The 20964-nt window shown below is 34.9% G+C and overlaps 1 protein-coding gene across 2 annotated transcripts in view; it reads right to left on the reverse strand.

The window, feature by feature from the left end:
- GRID2 (glutamate ionotropic receptor delta type subunit 2) overlaps positions 1–20964 on the reverse strand; it is a 1446155-nt gene that overhangs the window by 357589 nt on the left and 1067602 nt on the right. For both annotated transcript variants that reach the window (XM_036026381.1, XM_028505846.2), the window contains exon 11: positions 240–552. In XM_036026381.1, the coding sequence (XP_035882274.1) occupies positions 240–552 (313 nt within the window). The remainder of the gene's footprint in view (positions 1–239; positions 553–20964) is intronic.

Raw genomic sequence — 20964 nt, forward strand, 5'->3', positions numbered from 1 at the left:
GTTGATGATATTTAACTTACATCAAAAGATAATGAATCACTTTTTTTTTTTGTTGGAAACCTGCTGTGTTTGAGATCTACTAGGAAAAAGTAGAAAATGTTCTCTTCTAAGCATTGCTATTGCTGTGAAGACCCTTTTGAACACTTACTGATGTCGGGTACATCAAATTCTTAACTGAAATCATGGCAATTGAAACATCACATTCCTTTTTCATATGAAAATGTATTTTTTCTCCTTACCTTGCTGTACAAAAGATCCATACACAAACCACATGGAGTTGTAGAGAGTAGTAGAAGTCATTGATCCCATTTGTAATCGTGGAGGATTAAGCCAATTCAAAAGGTAGACCAGAAGACCCACAAGAAGGACTGTGCCAGCAATGCAAGCCCAGAGAGAGAGATCAAATGGTGCAAGACAGGCAAACATATCCACGGTCTTTTCAGCCCTTCGAAGCAGTACTCCCACTGAGTAGTCCATATAACGTGTTGTAAAGTCCACCACATTCTCACGATCTGGGGTGATGGTTAAAGCAGATATCCCTATGTCAGCTCTCTGAGAAATTGAGGGAGGAAAGAACACATTAACAGTTTGAAAAACAGTTTGGTTTGTGACATTTTAGCTTGACTTGAGGAAAAAAATAGATGCCTTGGGCAACATCTTAAGTCTTAAACTGAGAAACACTGCAGAAACTTCTTAGAGGAGAGTTATGTGTGGAATGTTGCATTTCTTATTGCAAACCTTGCCCCATTAGAGCCAGACAAATTACCTTGTTCATATTATCAGTGAAATAAGCATGTGAAATCAGTGAAGAATATTTTAAACACAGGTAACACCTAAAGGAAATTATCTTTTTTCCAGGGCCATTTTATCAAAGTCTTCATTAACACAGTAGCAAAGACAAAAATCATTCTAAGGAATTCTTTTTGAGAAGATGTTCCTGAGATATTCAGTATGTCCTTAACCTTTTAAGTCATTTATTTAAACAAGTCAGTATAGCATTTTATCCTCTATTTAGATTTCTCTGCATCAAATTTTATATTACTGATCTCTAAACGTACTAGTTTGTTAGAGGTTTCACATAGTACTATCATGTCATATGCCAGGGGTCTCTACCATGATTTCATTGTGTAAACATCAGAAACATTTTAATGAACAGTTAAAAATTAAGAGACAGACAATTCTTCTTGGAGTTATAACCCTTCTTCTCAGTGTGTGTCTCCTTAGACTGAGTGATAGTACTCAAAACTACGGCATATGCCATTTTATTTATTTAAAGTGCACAGCAGAATTGCAGTGAAAACACTAAATGACTTCAAATTTAATTTCTATGACATGAGAAACATATTTAAATACATAAAATATGGCTTATTCTTTGAAATAATTATTGGTAGCTGTGATTACAGCTGTGGGAAGCTCCTTGCAGTCAAATGCAAACAACAGTAAATTATTTGAACATTTTCATTATTTTTCTTTTTAATTGTTTTATGAAACAATAAAAAACTGTTTTATCGCTTTTGGGGACAAAAATAAAAGAAAAAATAGCATGCCTATTATGATAAACCAACTTAGATAAATCTAGTTTCTGAAGTAATGGTAACAAAAATATTCTAGCTAAATTTAATATTCATGTGTGTGTGTTATATACATATATATAAACATATTGAATTCTCACACTTAATAAGCATAGAAGCCATATTAAAGCTATATTTTTCTTACTCCAAAGCTCGTACTCATGATGCTTTACTATATTGTAAGAAATTACTCATTTTCCAAATAACCCAAATTGTAGGTAGTTAAGGTAACTGATTTAACTGTAATTTTTACCTTAAAAAGTCTGATATGCCGCTTTCTAAAAATTTTACTATTTGCATTGCAATAAAACCATATACCATATTAATATAAGTAATATGAGTTTAGAAATAACTGAGAATTAAGCTTAACAATTACTATATGAAGATGAACTTTGAGAAAAATAGTTACTACTGATTTAAAACTCATGTATTTATTTTTTATAACTAGATATTAGGAATTAGGTCTTTTCAGACTAAAAATGTAACCTGGATCCTTACTTAGCTTTCTAGTTTTATCTTTTCTGAGCTTCAGTTTATCTATTTATGAAATAAATATAATTATGTTTAGTATGACTACTGTGAGTTAACTCATTTATTTTAATCCTAATGATGAATAAACAACTCTCCAAGAGTCAATTAGTCTTTCAGAAGGTATATTTACTTTTTCAAGACATTAAAGTACTCTGGATCAATAATTTACTAATTGATGTAGTGGTGAACAAAAGCATTTTATGATTCAACTAAAGTGAGAAAATTCCACCTAAGGAGATATTTAATGACAATGTGTTGATTGAGTGCTTGTAAATGTTCATAAATATATTGTTGATAAATAATTAAATGTTTTTCATGGAAATGATTATGAATTGGAATTGTCATATATTGCTTTTCATAATAGATATCTGTAGATTACAAAGTCAATTTCTATAATGGGATAAAAAATGACATCTAGGGAACAATGTATTTTTTTAGAAAAGGAACTAATTGTATCGTATGAGCTAAAATATTTATTAAATATAATAATTACTTGTCATATTTCTATGGATAACTTCCTAAATTCTAGTTCACTTTCAACACTCGCATATTCTGTCCTTAAGGAGAAATTCCCAATCTTCCTGTGCTGGGCATATCAGAATCAGACAGAGTGGGCAAAAGGAAGTTTACAGAAGTCGAATAGGTAAAATATATTATTTATTCTTATATTATTATTTATTAATTGTTATATTATTTTCCATACAAATATCTGTAAACTTACTTTGCCCCACCCTGTATAATGGGCTTTTCAAACTGCACAAATGCATTTACACAGATGCACCATAAAAACACAGGCTCACATTTCCTCCTCTCTGAGATTTGTATATCCTTTTCCAGGGAAGTGCCTCACTCCATCATTCAGAAACAATGATATAGCAGACCACTGTGTTTGATATGAGCTTGTGATCATCCTTACTTGCATTAGAGAAGTTGCATCAAAGCAGAAAAAAAATCTCCAAGAACTACTGATCCTGAACGATGATCCCAAAACTTGTTGAATATTTCAAAACAACCAGAAATGATTAGAGACAATCATTCATACATTTTCCTCCCTCCCCACTCCTCCCTCCATCTCTCTCTCTCTTTCTCTCTCTCTCATTATCTAGCTATCTAGATATCTTTCTTATGTATGTATGTATGTATTATGTATGTATGCATTTGAATGTATGTCAACTCACTTGTCTAGATTTCTATAATGACTTTTCAAATCTGTACCCTCTTGAAACTTTTAATGTTCTGACTAACTCTTGGAAGATAGCCTCCACTGCTATTTTGTAGAAAACATAGAAGGCAGATTATGATTCACACTTATTTTTACCTCTCAGTTTACAACCCCAAGCCAGCGTATTTTGTTTAACCTCTATCACAACGGAGGAGCAATCTTCCTTCCCACTAAGACCAACCCTCCATCTGTAAACTTGGCAACCAATCTCTTCCCTTTCAGATACTTAAACTCCTGTCTTTTACATATTCAACATTATCCTATAAATGGCATATTTCTTATGAAAAAGATTATTTTACTCCAGCTCACTAGAATAAAAATAAAAAGAGAAAAGCTTTTCCTTTTATTCCCTGTGATCTCTGATTTCCATTACTACCCATTCTCTCTCCCTTTTGCACAGTCTTTTTTTTTTTTAAGTTTGTCTCTATTACCACACCTATCAGTCACATTGGGAAGAACTGTGTACCCAAATAGTTCAGTACTTATGGACAGAGCACATCTTAATCTTTACATGATTGAATCAAATGGACATCATTTAATGTCCACTTATTTAGGCCTCTTGACAACATTTGACAGTGAGGATTGCTCCTTCCATCATAAACACTATTCTCTTTGGACTTCATGACATGATATAAGCCTCTTTCTCAGTTCCTTTTTCCAGCTTATGTTGACAGTTGTCTGCATTTTGGTATATACCCTTTTCTCATTCAAGATACTCTGCCTAGGCAATCAATCCCCTTCATGTCCATCTCTTCCAGAGTTTCCAGCTACATCCAGATTCGCAAATTTATAGTTCAGGCTGAATGCAAGAGTCAAGACTGATTTATGCAACAACATCACTGTAATTTTTATTAGATGTCTCAACAACTTCTCCAATTTAACATGGCCAAGACCATATTCATGATATTGAACTCTAACCAGTGCTTGTCTGATGTCTCTTGCTTCATTAATGTCTTTCTACTTAAGTCTTAAAATATGGTGTCCTCATTATCTTTCTCAGTTTTATGCCCCCTATTTTGTCTTTCCCTATCTATTTAATCTCCAGGAATCCTAATATCCTTTCACTTCTCTACTATTTATAGCTCTCATCACTGTTTTCCTCAACTCCTTACAAGTCTACCTTAAATCTATCTTTCCTCTTTCCTATTGCAGGAAAAGTAACCTTTTAGTAGAGGAAATATATACTGTCCCCTGCCACAGTTGAAAGGCTTCTGATAGAGTTGCATTGCTCTTAAGAAAAAAGATAAAAACCTTTAACAAAGTCTGAACATGTTGAGCTAGATTATGCCAAACCTACTTCATCATATTCATACTGAACCATTTTCTTTTTCAACATTTTTTCCTGATGCATGTTCTTAGTAAATGCTGTTCCCACTGCCTGGGTTGACTCTCCCAAAAATTCTTCCTGCGAAAATCTGATCCATTTTTAATATAATAATATACCTGGCTGGTGTAGCTCAGTGGATTGAGTGCAGGCTGGGAACCAAAGTGTCCCAGGTTCGAATCCCAGCCAGGGTACATTCCTGGGTTGCAGGCCATAACCCCCAGCAGCCGCACATTGATGTTTCTCTCTCTCTCTCTCTCCCCCTCCCTTCCCTCTCTAAAAATAAATAAATAAAATATTTAAAAAAGAATAATATAATATAATAATGTAATAATTATGTAATAATTACATAATTAGTATTACTTTACATAGTAATGTAATAATATAATATATAATGTAATTTAATATAATATAATTAATACAATATAAAATCTTTAAGTAATACAACACAGAGACAGAGCTTCTAAGTCTTTCTAAGGACTGCACAAAATTTTAAGCAATAACTATTTTTGTCGCTTTCAAATTTTCATTGGATAGTAGGTACTCAGTATGTGTGTTGATTGTGATGGTACTCTAATAAATTTAATCATTTTTCCTTGATATATTTTTAGAATTTTCCTTTTCTTTCCTATAATAATCAATAGATATTTGATCTTGAAATTTAGGTTACATTCAATTACAAAGTGTTTCTTGGAGCTTGCCATACTGATTTTTCTAGAAATTAATATTTTCCACTGTTTCAGTAGTGTTTTCTCTGACACTACAAACGTGACAAGAACAGTATTATTAGTTTAGATTCTATGTTGTCATTCTTAGTCTTATATCTCAACCTCTTCCTGGAAACCACATGCCATCCCTTCTAGCTTCCTCTTCACAATCTGCCTCTAACCCCACAGCCATGCCCATTCACATGATGGTACTATTTTAATGTCCTTCTAGGAACAGTTGAGTTTTCACTGGTCTCCAAACTCCAGTTTTTTTTCTTTCTGTCTAAATATATACATGCAATATTTTGCCTTTTTTGTATTTTTATTTGAGCTCATACTTCCCCCCAGAGCATACCATTATCCTTCCATACTCTTTATTTCAGTATCTCTCATATAGTACTTATCCCATAAATAGCTGTTTTATCTTCTCAATTACAAATTTATTGAGGCAGGAGATTTATTTTCATAGTCTTCTTCCCCTCTAAATATTCTTCACACTGTTTTGTCCACAGTAGATGTCCAAAAAATTTTTTGTCAATGTACTGGCTTTTTGCTATGTGTTAAGAAAAATAGGTGTTTTTACACAACTCTAAATTTTGGCAGAAAAGGAATAGATTTCAGGATATCTGTATACTACCTAAAAATCTTTATTATTATGAAGTCATTGACTATGAATTTTTTCTAAATCAAACTGTCAGCCAGGCCTTCCAATTTTAGTGTTCTAGGATTTAATGTTTTCAGCTCACATATGTGGAAGACACCTCCACATGTTAACTGTACAACCCTGTACAGGAAATATGACTACCCTCTTGTACTGAGGACAGATCTGAGACTCAGAGAAAGAAAATAACTTGTCCATGGTTATAGGTGAATGGCTGTGGAGTGGACTGTGCCCACCATACAGCATTTGTTAAATTTGATAAACTATTTTGCCTTTATGGTTTCTTTATAATCTCTTTCTCCTAACTATTAACTAGTATTTATTCATTGCTCCATGATTTTTTCTATTGGTATGTGTGTGTTTTTTAAATCTTACTCTTATTTTTCTGACTTCTGATTTGTCCATAAGCAATACTCATAGAGAGGAGGTAGGAGAAAGAGATGAACAGACAGTGGTAGGAGTGCACGTGTATAAATGACCATAGAAGGCATTATAGGAAATTATAAAATTTTCAATAATTTTCACACTGAGAAAGGTGGAAACTATCGGAGAGTTTTAAGGAAGTGTGGTATGATCTGACTTACATTTTTCAGTAATCACTTTGACTGCTCTGTTAAAAATAGATTATAGAGGGAAGAGCAGTGACACGGTGGGTACTTAAGAGGTGATGGAAGTAGTCTGAAACAAAGAAAGTGGTGGTTTGCACTAGTGAGGGGTGGTCAAGTGGTGAGAATTGATCATATTTAGGATATATTCCAGGTTCATAGCCAGATAAATTTGTTGATGCAAAAGCTATAAAGTATAATAGAGAAAAGAGGAGTCTGGGATAACTCAAAGGTTTTGGACTGAGTAACTTGAAGATTAAAGATGCTGTAAACCATGACAGAGAAGGCTGTAGGTAGAGCAGGTTGTGAACTGGTGGTGAAACCAGAGTTCCATTTTGAACGTTATTTTAATGTATCAATTAGATATCTAATACAAATGCTGAGTAGTGGTAAGAAATATAAGTCTGCAGTTCAGGTGAGAGGTCTGGGCTGAAAAATCAAATTTAAAAAGTGGACTGCTTATAGATAAGATAATAATTAAATGCTTGAGACCAGTGGAAAATATTAGGTATAAGTTCTTTCATTCTCTCTCTCCAATCCTTCACCACCTCTCATTTCACTTTCTAGCTCTTGGAGAGCAAGAACTCTGTTGTATATTTTGTGTATTCCACACAATGCCAGCCACGTATAAGGCCTCAAGAAATGCATATTGAATGCCAAGTAGGAAGCAAGCCACAAGTCATTTATAAATTGAAATAGTTCAGGCATTATCCTGCAGTACTAAAAGGGCTTTAAAAATAACACCATTTCTGTAATTCCCAAGAGGGAATGATACCATCTTCAAAGAAAAGGACAATCAGAAAGAGTTTTTCAGTCATTAGAGATGTTTTCAACTTTCTGAGAAGTCATCTTAAGGCTGCTTGTGCACAGAGCATATAGAAGCAATCTCTGCCTAAAATACCCAAACTGAAAATCCACATTTTAATAAAATGCAAACCAAGGACAAGGACTAGAATTGAGTGAATTTTTATTTTCATTAGAGTAAAATATTCAAGAGTTTTAGAGTTCATTTAAGATTGCTATTATAGATGTTTTATAGCTCCACAGAGGTGGGGGGATATAAGCGATCTGTAAATGAGAGACAACTAGCTTCCAGAAACAGTTTGTCTCTAGGAGGAGTGAGTCTATACTGTCTGTGTTCCTGGTGATTCCATGAAGCATTAAGTGAAATATAACTTGAGTTACATTCAGTTGACCTTGCGGGGAGCTTCTGCAGCCATCCTCACTCCGCCTTTGATACCAATGACTCTTTTTAGGGACTCAGTAGTTTCTTTTTTAACTAGGGAAATCTTTACTTATTTTAAAGCCTATCACTATAAAATAATTGAGTTACAAAGAAAAATTCACTATGATTTAAAACAACTGAAACCTGAAGTATCCAAATGGCAGGCAAGAGTAAACCCATGATTATCTTTCCAGGTGTGGCTTTATTTTTAAATATTAATTTATCAAAATGAATCATCATACTATATTATACTATACTATATAGTATACTATACTATTCTACACTATAACATACTATAGTATAACATACTATATATACTATACACACATACTATATATAATATACTATATATAGTATACTATAGTATACTATAGTATAGTATAGTACTATATACTATACTACATATAGTATATATAGTATATATACTATATATAGTATAGTATGTGTGTATATACAGTATATAGTGTATATATACATAGTATATGTATATATTTGATATGAATTTGATTTAAATTCACATACTATTTGATAATCTAATGTTACAGTATATAACACAGTATATGTTATACTACACTATGCTATAGTATGTTATATACTACTACTATAGTAGTATGCATATATACTTATACATATATAGTATGTATACATATTTATATATGTACTATGTATATACACTTAGTATAATACTATATACTATATATAGTATGTGTGTGCGCTATAATACAATATGCATATATACTTATATATAGTATGTATATACTATGTATACTTACTATATATACTATAGTTTAGTATAACATATACTATGTTATATACTATAACATACTATACTATAACAAACTACATTATCAAACAGTATGTGAATTTAAGTCAAATTCCTCAAATCAGGTTAGTGCATTCACTGCTAGATGTTTGTGAATATTTAAGATTCCCAATATGGTTTTGATGTTGTGATAAAAGGTATTGCTATTTGTTTTTTAAAAGATTTTATTTATTTATTTTTAGAGAGGGAAGGGAGGGAGAAAGAGAGAGAGAGAGAAACATCAATGTGCGGTTGCTAGGGGTCATGGCCTGCAACCCAGGCATGTGCCCTGACTGGGAATCGAACCTGCGACGCTTTGGTTTGCAGCCTGCGCTCAATCCACTGAGCTACACCAGCCAGGGCAGATATTGCTATTTCTTTTCAATATTAAGGTTAAGCTTTGTATTGTGCAGTTAAAGTACTCAACATTGCAAAAATACAGACAAAGAGGGGTTGCCTTCTGGATTGCATGAACTACATTATAGACTATGATACATTTTTAGTATCTTCTTTCACTTATAGCATATTTCTCTGTTTATAATTTCAAAAATGATATATACTATTATTTTATGAAATAAGCATCATAAATAAAAATGACCATTCAATTTAAACACAATGCTATAAGATTATATCTATAGGTTCATAAAGAATTTCATAATCCACATGCTCTTTAAAAGTTACTAAGGGAGATACAAGATGGCAGAGGAGTAAGTGGAAGCTACACTAACCTACTCTCATTGCCAATCTGTATTACCAATCTGAATTACAATTAAATTGTAGAGAAATCATCCTGAATAATCAACAGAATGCTAGCTGAAGAGGAACCTTGTAAACAAGGCCAGGCAGGAGAAATGACTTTACCACAACGGAATGGGTACGGTGTGCTGAGGAGGTATGAGAGTCTGGCTAGGCTCCCACAGGCAGCAGCTAAAGTTCCAGAGGGATATTTCAGTGGTCAGGGGGTTCCACCTGAGAAATAAGGGGCCTAAACCCGAAGCTGGGCGCCTTAACCTACAGGACCAGAATTGGAAAGGAAGCCAGATAACATCCACCTGTGAAAAGCAGCAGGGTTTCTACGGGAGAGATACCTGGAGATGCAGAGAGCCTCTTAAAAGGCCAATGCACAAAATTTCATTTGCAGCCACTTACCCTGAGTTCTAGCAGAGGGCTCACAGAGTGGATTAGATGCTTGAGGAGAGTCTGGGGTTGATGGCTTTGAAGAGAGAACTGAAGGAACAGCTGCCAGGATCCCTGTGCTGAATCATTCCCCATTCTGCAGAAGCCATCTTTCTTAGGGAGAGTACTCCTCTCAAAGAGGCATCAGCCTGAGTGGAAGCAATAACCATGCCCACAGGAATTATACTGCCATACCCTGTGGTGCTTAAGCCAGGCTGCTGATTTCAGCTTGAAGCTATATCTTTGATCAGTTTAACAACTAAAGCATAAAATACACAAAGTAGCCAAAATGGGAAGACAAAGAAACAGATCCCAAATGAAAGAATAGATAATTCTCCAGAAAAACTAGATGAAATGGAGGCAAGCAATTTATCACATAGTTTAGAGTAACAATTATAAGAATAATCAACAGCATGAAAAAAGATATAGAAACCATTAAAAAGGATCAGTCAGAAATAAAGAATGCAATATCTGAAACAAATAATACATTGGAAGGAATAAAGAGTAGATTAGATGAAGCAGAGGATCAAATTAGTTATTTGAAAGACAAGGTAGAAAAAAACACCCAGGCAAAGCAGTGGAAAGGAAAAAGAATTTTAAAAAACAAGAAGAATTTAAGAAATATTTTGAACAACATGAAGTGTGACAACATTCACATCATGGGAACACCAAATGGAGAAGACAGCAAGCAAGGGATCAAGAACCTATTTGAATAATAACTGAAAGCTCCCTGATGTGGTGAAGGAAAAGGACACACCAATCCAGGAAACTCAGTAAGTTCCAAACAAGTTGGACCCAAAGAGATGTGCAGAGACACATCATAATTGAAATGACAAGACTTACAGACAAGGAGAGAATCCTAAAATCTGCAAGAGAAAAGTAGGTAGTTACATACCAAGGATTGCCAATTAGACTGTCATTTGATTTCTGAACAGAAATATCTCAGGCCAGAAGGGAGTAGCATGAAATATTCAAAATGATGAAAAACAAGAACCTACAACTAAGGCTACTTTACCCAGTAAGGTTGTCATTTAAAATCAAAGGAGAAATAAGGAGCTTCACAGACAAGAGAAAACTAAAGGAGTTTCTTGACATCAAACCAGTACTGCAACAAATATTAAAGGGCTTGCTTTAAGAAGAAAAGGAAAAAAGAAGAAGAAAAAGGGAAAGAAAAAACACAGATGGAAATATTTTAACAATAAAATGGCAGTAAATATATATCTATTAATAACTGCCTTAAATGTAAATGGCTTAAATGCTCCAACCAAAAGACATAGGGTAACTGAATGGATAAGAAAACAAGGCCCATATATATGCTGCCTCCAAAAGAGCCATCTCAGACTGAAAGATAGACTCAGACTACAATTAATGGGTTAGAAAAAGATATTTCATGCAAATGGAAAGGGAAAAAACATCTGAGGTAGCAGTATGTTTATCTGACAACAAAGTCTTTCAAACCAAGGCTATAGAAAGAGACAAAGAAGAATGTTACATAACGATAAAGGGAACAATTCAACAAGAGGATACAACCCTAGTAAATATTTATATACCCAACACAGAGCACCAAACAAACTCCCAGCAAACAAAAGCTCAGGACCAGGTGGCTTCACAGGTGAATTTTACCAAACATTTCAAGAACTAACACCTCTCTTTCTCAAACTATTCCATAAAATTCAAGAGGGGGTAGGCTCCCAAATTCATTTTATGAGCCCAGCATTGTCCTTATCACAAACCAGGTAAAGGCAGTACAAAGAAAGAAAATTATAGGTCAATATCGCCAATGAACATAGACACTAAAATCCTCAACAAAATATTAGCAAACCAAACACAGAAATGCATTAAAAGGATCATACACTATGATCATTTTTTCCTAGGAATTTAAGGTTGGTACAACATTTGCAAATCAATAAATGTGATCAACCTGTGATCACACAAATGTGACCATATCAAAAGATGCAGAGAAAGCATGTGATAAAATCCCACACACACTTATGATAAAAACTCTCAGCAAAGTGAGATAAAAGGTACATACCTAAACATAGTAAAGGACATATATGACAAACACACTGCCAGCAGCATACTAAATAGGCAAAAATTACAAGTGTTCCCCTCAAAATTGGGAACAAGATAGTAATATCCTCTTTCACTTCTCTTATTAAACATAGTATTGGAAATCCTAGCCACATTAATCAGACACGAAGAAGAAATAAAAGGCATCCAAATTGCAAAGGAAGAAGTAAAACTGTCTTTATTTGCACATGACATGATACTGTACACAGAGAACCCCAAAGATTCCACCAAAAAAACTACTAGAACTGATAAAAGAATTCAGCAAAGTTGCAGGATGCAAAATTGATATCCAGAAATTAGTTGCACTTTCATGCTAATAATGAACTAACAGAAAGGGAAATTAAGAAATCAATCCCATTCACAATTGCTACAAAAGAATAAAATACCTAGGAATAAACCTAGCCAAGGATGTAAAAGACCTGTACTTGGAAAGTTACAAGTCACTAAAGAAAAAAATTGAAAAAAGTGCAAATAAGTGGAAGCACATACTGCATTCATGGATAGGAAGAATTAACATCACTAAAATATCCATGGTACCCAAATCAATCTATAAATTCAATGCAATTCTTATCAAGATTTCAATGACATATTACTGAACTACAACAAATATATCAAAAATATGTGTAGAACCACAAAAGACCCCACAGAGCAAATAGCAATCTTGAGAAAGAAGAACAAATTTGAAGGAACCATACTATCTAGTATCGAACTATACTATAAGGCTGTAGTAATCAGAACAACATGGTACAGACATAAAAACAGACATATAGATCAATGGAACAGAACAGAGTGTGAAGAAATAAACCCAAACCTTTACAGTCAATTAATATTCAACAGAGGAGGAAAACACATACAATGGGCTAAAGATAGTCTATTTAATAAATGATGTTGGAAAGTTGGACAGATGCATGCAGGAAAATGAAACTAGACCATCTTCTTACACCATACATGAGAATAAATTCAAAACAGATTGAAGACTTAACTGTTAGATCTGAAACCATAAAAAACAGAGAAGAAAACATAGGCAGCAAAATCTTAGACACTGCTCATAGCAGTATTTCACATGATCTTCTCAGGCAAAAGAAGAAAAAAATAAACAAAAGGGACGATATCAAACTGAAAAGATTTTGCACAGCAAAGGAAGTCACAACAAAATAAAAAGACAACCCACAGAATGGGAAAACATATTCATTGATACATTTGATAAGGGTTAATATCCAAGATTTATAAAGAACTCACAAAACTCAACACTGAAAAACAAACCATCCAATTAAATAAAAGGGCAAAGGACGTGAATAAACACTTCTCCAAGGAGCACATAGAGATCTCCAATAGACATTTGAAAAGATGCTTAACATCACTAATCATCAGAGAAATGCAAATTAAAAGCACAATGAGATATTATCTCACACCTGTCAGAATGGCTACCATCAATAAATCAACAAATCACAAGTGCTGGCTAAGATGTGGAGAAAGGGGAGCCCTTTTGCACTGTTGGTGGGAATGCAGATTGGTGTAGCCATGGTAGAAAGCACTATGGATATACCTCAAAAAATTAAAAATGGATCTACTTTTTGACCCAGTGATCCCACTTCTGGGAATATATCCAAAGGAACCCAAAACACTAATTTAAAAGAACACAAGCACCTCTATGTTCGTTGCAGCATTATTTACAATCGCCAAGATAATGAAGCACCCAAATGTCCATCAGTAGATGAGTGGATAAAACAGCTATGGAACATTCACACATTGGGATGCTACTTGGCTATAAAAAAGAGGAAAGTTTTCCCTTTTGTGAAAGTATGGATGGACCTGGAGAAAATTATGCTAAGTGAAATAAGCCAGCTGGAGAAAGACAAATACTCATATGTGGAATCTAATAAACTAACTGAACTAACAAGGAAAATGGGGACAGACTAATAGATGGAGAGCAGGAAGACAGCTAGTGGGAAGAGGGAGAGGTGAGAGGGTAGAGGGATTGAGCAAAAAGGGAAAATACTCATGGACATGGACAACACTGTGGTGACTGATGGTGGGGAGGGGGAATAAGGGGACTAAATGGTAATGGAAAAATACAATAAAAATTAAATTAAAAAATAAAAGTTACTTAGAATATTTTCACCCAAATTTGCACTCTCTTTTATGTCTGGAAGTTATCTTTCTCATTAATTTTACCTTCAAACCATGACAAGAGATGGATGAAAATCTAGGTAATAGATGGCATTTCAATAGCCAACAGTGGATTTCAGGATTTATATACCCTCAAGTTATGAGATTTTTCTCATCATAGCACCAGTCTTTATATCACTTTGGCTTTGACTGATGCACTAGTCTGTTAATTTATATCCTATAACCTACAACATCTTTTTTTTAATTTTACCCATCTTTTACTGACTTTTTATTTGTCTTTTTCTATAAGTTCTCTTTAAACCTAAGAGTCATTCCTGGGCAGTGTCATTATCATTGGCAACACTCTCTGTTCTTTTGCTTTGATTCAAGACTTATTATTCACTACTTATCTGTGCTTGCCATCTATTAGACTAAGTACCTAATGATTCAGGTTCTTTGTGTGATTGAATTGCTCCTTACTGTTTTCAACGTCTGCCAATTAAGTATCACCTGCAAATTTAGAAAATTGCTCCTACAACCATTCATGAAGTAATTCGCATCTACATAATTCACTTTCTTTCACAGATCTCCTTCTCCTTCATCAGTGTGAAAATCTTTCCATATCAACAACAAATATTTTTGGTCTTTTCTTTTTTACTTACACAGCTGTGTGGCTTCCCATATCTATGCTCCAGCTCCATCACACACACACACACACACACACACACACACAATGTACATATATATACACACATATATACAGATACACATATATGTATATATGTACACACATACACACACATCTCTATATATCAAGCAGATTATTTTTAACAATCATGATTCAGACATAAAAACATACATTCTTCTGACCACATGCACTTCTGAACTTCCTGCCTGACTATAGCTGACATACTCTTGAAAACTCAGTCAGTCTGTTAATACTTCCCTAGTCTAATTTAAGAATTAAAATCTTAGTCACTGTTCAATTTAAATGATCTAAAATTGTCTCTTTACTCTTTACATATTTTTATCTTGACTCCCTTGACAAAGCTACCTTTTCATTTCAGTAGGCTTGCAAGCATTTATCACTGAGCAGGTATATGTGAAGGGAGTTTTTTGATGAGGGAAGTTTTTTTGGTGGATACAGATATTTTCAAGGATGGTTTACAATAATGGAAAGAGGTAATCAAAATATGTAACCATTTTTTTGTAATCATGGGTATATTTGATAGTGTTCAGACATCCCACTGAGGACTCTCTTCACCCACAAGCATTGTTCTTCATACTCTACATTCTCCTGATCCCAGTGGGTGACCTGCTCAAAATATACAGTTGAAACCTATATGACCCTATTAACCAATGTTACCAGAATAAGTTTAATAAAATAAAATAAAATAATTTTTAAAAGAGCAAATATGTATGCAAGAAAAAAAGAGGCAACATCTCTAGACCAGGGGAATTATTTCAATCTTGACATCTTAAGAAATAGAGATAAGAATGGGTATAAATGTGCCTCCCAAAACTTGTTTTGGTGGCACAGACAGACCCAATCCCATGGGACTGTCTTTATGACTGATGCCTTCCCAACCACCCCTAGCTTTACCCCTTCCATTACAGATGGGATCCTCTAAACCCTTCTTCCAAAGCGGGCTCTCTCCCCACTCTAGCTTTTTTGTCCATTCTAGTGGCAAAAGTAACATCGTAGTCCTCATTATCCAGGCTGGAATGCATTAATGTAAAGCCTTAAATAACCATTTTGTGCATGATATTCATGTTAATCCAATACTCCCAATTTAGTTCTTATAATGGAGGTGAGAGAAATACCTATATTTCCTAAACCTTTTTTAAGCCATAGACATCATTCACATTCATATGCACCTTTACTAATTGTTCCTAGAAATTCCACTAGGATGTTCTTCAGGTACCACAAAATCAGAACATCTACAACCAGACTCTGTACCTCTGTTGCCCTTTTCCAGTCTGCTCTCTTTCTGTTTTCTCTATTTCTGTCATTGACTGTCCATCTGCTCATTTTCCTCTGATACATTTCTCACTGAATCTCAACACCCCCTTTCTCTTCTCTTCCAAGGAATCAAGTTCTAGTCATTATAAATTAGAATATTATTTTCTCAAAAGAATATCTTTTTGTTGATCTCCTTTTTGGTATTGTTTTGGTTCTGACACTTTTATTCCTCTTTTGATTATTAAAAAGCCATTCGTCCTTTTCCTTCCTTGTTCCAATGCATTCTTGGCCCTACCTCAGCTATCTCCCTTACACATAAATTAAATCCCACTTTTTCTTACATAAGAACCTTTAAACCTTTTATAATTTTCACTGTCTAAATGATCAAGTCCAAATTCTTTAGCATGGCAAACATGTTTTTATAATTATCCCTATTCTTGCCTCTATCACTCCTACTCATCTTCAAGACTGAGCTCAAACTTTTTCCCTTCTGTGCAATCTTTTCAACTCTCCAGGCAGAGGCTGCCACTTCGCGCCTGGGTTGCCATGGCACCACGTACGTATTACCCTATGGCATTTATAGCACTGCATTTTAATTATTTATTTACACATTTGTCTTCCCTGTACACTATGAGATCTTTGAAGGCAAGAACAATGTCTTCCATTCCTTTGAATTTATGATGCTAGGCACATTGCCCAGAATGTTGTATGTATTCAAAAATGAGTGGGGAATAAATAGATGAATGTAGGGCATTCTGCTTGGCATACAAAGTAAACAGAACCTCAGCCTCCTGGCTTCCAAAAGAAGACTATGCAAAGGAAAGGCCTCTATATCATTATGCCTACACCTATACTTACACAGGTACACATACCTGTATGGATCTACCTATCTCATGTTTCAAAAGATTAGTCTGAAAAGAAGTGAAATAGGTGTTTTCAGAAGACAAGGTTATCAGGAGAGGGAATAGTTTGAAAGCCTTATGGAAGAAAGCACGAGTTTAACTAGGGCTGAAAACTTGTGAAGATAAAAAGCTGAATGTGACGTACACAACATGTGATAAAATGTAAGTGGGAAGTGAGACACAGACTGCAGAAAATAATGCATGCTTTTCTAAGGTGCTTAATTTTTCTTATATGCAAGAGAAGAGATGGGATTTCGAGAAAGAATTGAGATTTGGGGGAAGTTTATAGGTGCAAATATTTTTAGTAACTCCCCAAACCCTTCTTTATATAATCTTATTTTTGTCTTCTACTTGTATCTATCTGTAAACTTTACCTGAACTGTTTTTGAAAGTGCATGTCTTAAAAACTTGTGCTAAACTGTTCAGAGTAATATTTTTTCTCACCATCACATGACTTGGTTTACTAAATGCTTTCCAAACTAAACTTGCACTGGAATTCTGTTCTCCTCTGTAAACTCCTAATGGAATTGAGCACTTGGAGTCTGGATCCAAACTGCCTGGGTTTGAATCATAAATTCTGCACAATTTGGCTAAGTGACTATGGGCACGTTCCATTATCTCTCTGTTTTACCATCTGCAAGATTGGGATAATAGTAGTATCTACTTCGTAGGGATGTTGCTGATTCTGAGAGCTAGTAAGTACACAATATGGAAACGTTTATCAGCAATAGTAAGCTCTATGCAAGAGCTAATACCTATTGTTTGGTCTATTTCAAACCATTGTTTTTAAATTTGCTGATGTACCTGTGTTAATTGCCAGTGCTTTCAAGTATATTGCTGACTAAAACCTGAGCCTCTAATTCTAATAATGTTCTATTTTTATTATGAAATACAACATATAAAATAGTTCTGCTATATAGCACAGAGCTATAGATTTTTTCTTATTACCATTCATATTTCATATACATACTTTTGTACCTTAACTGCCCTATTCCACTACAATAAATTTCCTTTTAGATTTATATTGTCTACCATTTTTCTCTTTTTGAACTCTAAGTTCATCTCTTTTATAGCATTACCTACTGGGGTTTTAGATTTTCTTATGGATTTTATATCCTCCTCACATAGCAGTGAAGCAATGAAGCAGTGAAGCAGTGAAGCAGTGAGGCAGTGAGGCAGTGATACTAACAACTGATCATTCTTTTGCAAATAGATTACAGCCTAAATTTATAATTTAATTATTAGTTTTTGATTTGCTAGTAATTTAAATTTTTGTGTACATGTAACCATTGTTGGTGTCCATGTAATGCATAACATTATTTTTAAGCTCTGAAAGATACCTATGTTTTGTCTGTCCAGTATGCATTCTCCCTGTCTTCCGATAATAGCATCCTAACTTTCTTGGGGGATGAGCATCCCCCATGCTTACTTTCAAGTGTTTACACTGAGCTATCCTACCCTCAGTGCTCAAGATGGGTACATGGTGCAGACCTGGCTCTGAAATCACTGCCTCTCCCAGCTACGTCTGTGCCTGAAACAATGTGTACAACTGAGGCTCTTTGTTGGAACTGTTGGTAAAGAGAATCTCTGTTGATGTTGGGATGGGTAAGAGGATGACATGTAAGTCTGGGTTTGCTGAAAGTCACTGTGCTGACACAAAAGGAAGCCTGCCTAAGAAATGGGAAAACACAATGAAAAGCAGAGCTGAGATAAAGAGAGCAGATAAGAAGGCCTAAGGAAATGAGCTTGGTTCACATACCTGGTTAGTTGTGAGCCATTACATTATCTTTTCACTCAGGTGGACTCCATTCACAACCAAAGACATCAAATTAATTCAGCTTGGGAAGTATGAGAAGATTATTTTTAAGATAAAGAATACCTGAGCTTGCTTTAAGCAGTGAGAAAGGAACCAAGATGCAAAAGATTGAGATAGAAGTAAAGAATGACAGAGGGGCAATTTAAATTTCATTCCATGCTAAGTAGCCTCATATGTATCTCTGTACCCCAGGTTCCTTACCTGAACTCCAGACTCACATCAAAGTGTTTACTTCATTTTCTGTTTGGAAAGCTCTCAGGAGGTATATGAACAGCAGTTAAGAGAATAGGCTCTGGTGTCAAACAACTTAGGCTCATATTCTAGTTCTTCTGCTTATTAGCTATGTGACCTTGGGCAAGTTACTTAAACTTCTGTGCCTGGGTTTTCTTACAGGTGTCTCCATTTTCCCCCCACCACTCTCCCCTGCCCTACCCTCAATCCCACCCCCTTTGGCTTTGTCCATGGGTCCTTCATACATGTTCCTTCCTGACCTTTCCCCTTCTTTCCTCTGTTATTCCCCCACTTCTCCCCTGAGATAATTGTCAGTTTGTTCTTTTTTTCAATGTCTCTGATTATATTTTGCTTGCTTGTTTCTTTGTTGATTAGATTCCATTTATAGGTGAGATCATGTGGTACTTGTTTTACACCACTTGGCTTATTTCACTAAGCATAATAATCTACAGTTTCATCCATGCTATCGCAAAGGGTAGGAGTCCCTTATTTCTTTCTGCTGCATAGTATTCCACTGTGTAAATATTCTATAGTGGTAATTTCTTTTAGATAAGCCTAAACTTAGTAGTCTATCATAGGTTAATTGATTTTATTAAAGAACAATGAGATCCCTTGGAAGATTTTAATTAGAGGAGTGTAATTATCTAATGGATGTCATAAAAAGTCACTTGACTGCTATTCATTCTTTGATGTAAAAATATTTTCTTCATACTGAGGTTTCAGTGGTAAATCAAATGTATAAACTCTTTGCCCCAATTAAGCTTACATTTCAGCAGGGGAAGGCAGAATAACAAGTAAGTACTTAGCAAGATGGTGATATGGGTTACTGAGAACAATAAAACAGGATAAAGTTATAGGTAGTACAGAGGGTAGAAGCTGTTTGAATTGGGTGGCTGTGGCAGCCCCCTCTAATAAGAAGTTTTCAGCAGAGTCTGGAAAATAAATGAGCTGGAGGAAAAGATATCTGGAGGAGGAGAATTCTAGGAAGATGATTCAGGAAAGTCAAAAGGCCAAGTTTGGCAAGTGGGGGAACAGTGAGGAGGACTGTGGGCTTGAAGCATGGTGAGTGAGGGAGAAACAGAGCAAATCACAAGAGAATTAGTAGGGCAAAATATGTAGGTAACTTTAAGGATGGTTTTTACTCTCAGTTGGATGGAATGGCTATCAAATGGCTTTCAGAAAAAAAAGTGACTGGATCATTGAGCTGCTATGTCAAATATATTGAAGGCAGTCAATGGTAGAAAGAGGGAGGGTAATTGGAAACCTATAGCTGCAATCCAGGTGAGAGATGTCCACGGTTACAAGTAAGATAGTGAGTGGAGCTGGGGGAAATGGGAATACAGGAAGTCTTTTTCTGCTTCTGTAGCTGAAAAGATAAGATACAAAGCCTTGGGTAAGAAGATATCATTGGCGTTGCTCTTCCTCATCTAATTTATAAGCACAAACTTGTTTCTCTTTGCTCTTTTCCATCTAATCTGTCAGCAGATTCTGTCAGTCTGCCTTCAAAATATGTGTTGAACTTATTATATTTTTTAAATATATAACCTGGGTTATTTTACCAATCTATCAGAGTCAGCAGATAAGAGGAGGCCTATTTGCCTTCTCTGAAACACATTACTGAATTAATTTTCACAGCTAATCTTCACAATAACTTAATTCCATGGATGTGGAAAATGCTACTCAAAGAGGTTAGAAACTACCCTATGCTCACATGGCTAGTAAACGTGTTACCCGTATCCACAACTAATGTTCTATTCTAATCTAAAGCCTTTGTATTGCCTTTAAGGATAAGAAAATACGTGGATGGATTTTAGGTTGAAGAGTAAGAAAACACTAGACTCTCATAGATGGAGAGTGGGACTAGAAATGGAAACTTGAAAAGCATGGGAAATATTTGTAGTAGCCATTGTAAAGATGAAAATAAAGAATCAATATCTAATGAACTAAAGGACACTGGAGGATCAGTGAAAGCTGTATTGATCACATTAGCTACTGTGGTATAGACATGAACTCAGTCAGCTGTGCATGCATGACCTTCTATAGCACTAA

This window comes from Phyllostomus discolor, chromosome 1 (assembly GCF_004126475.2).
Source record: "Phyllostomus discolor isolate MPI-MPIP mPhyDis1 chromosome 1, mPhyDis1.pri.v3, whole genome shotgun sequence".
Lineage (NCBI taxonomy): Eukaryota > Metazoa > Chordata > Mammalia > Chiroptera > Phyllostomidae > Phyllostomus > Phyllostomus discolor.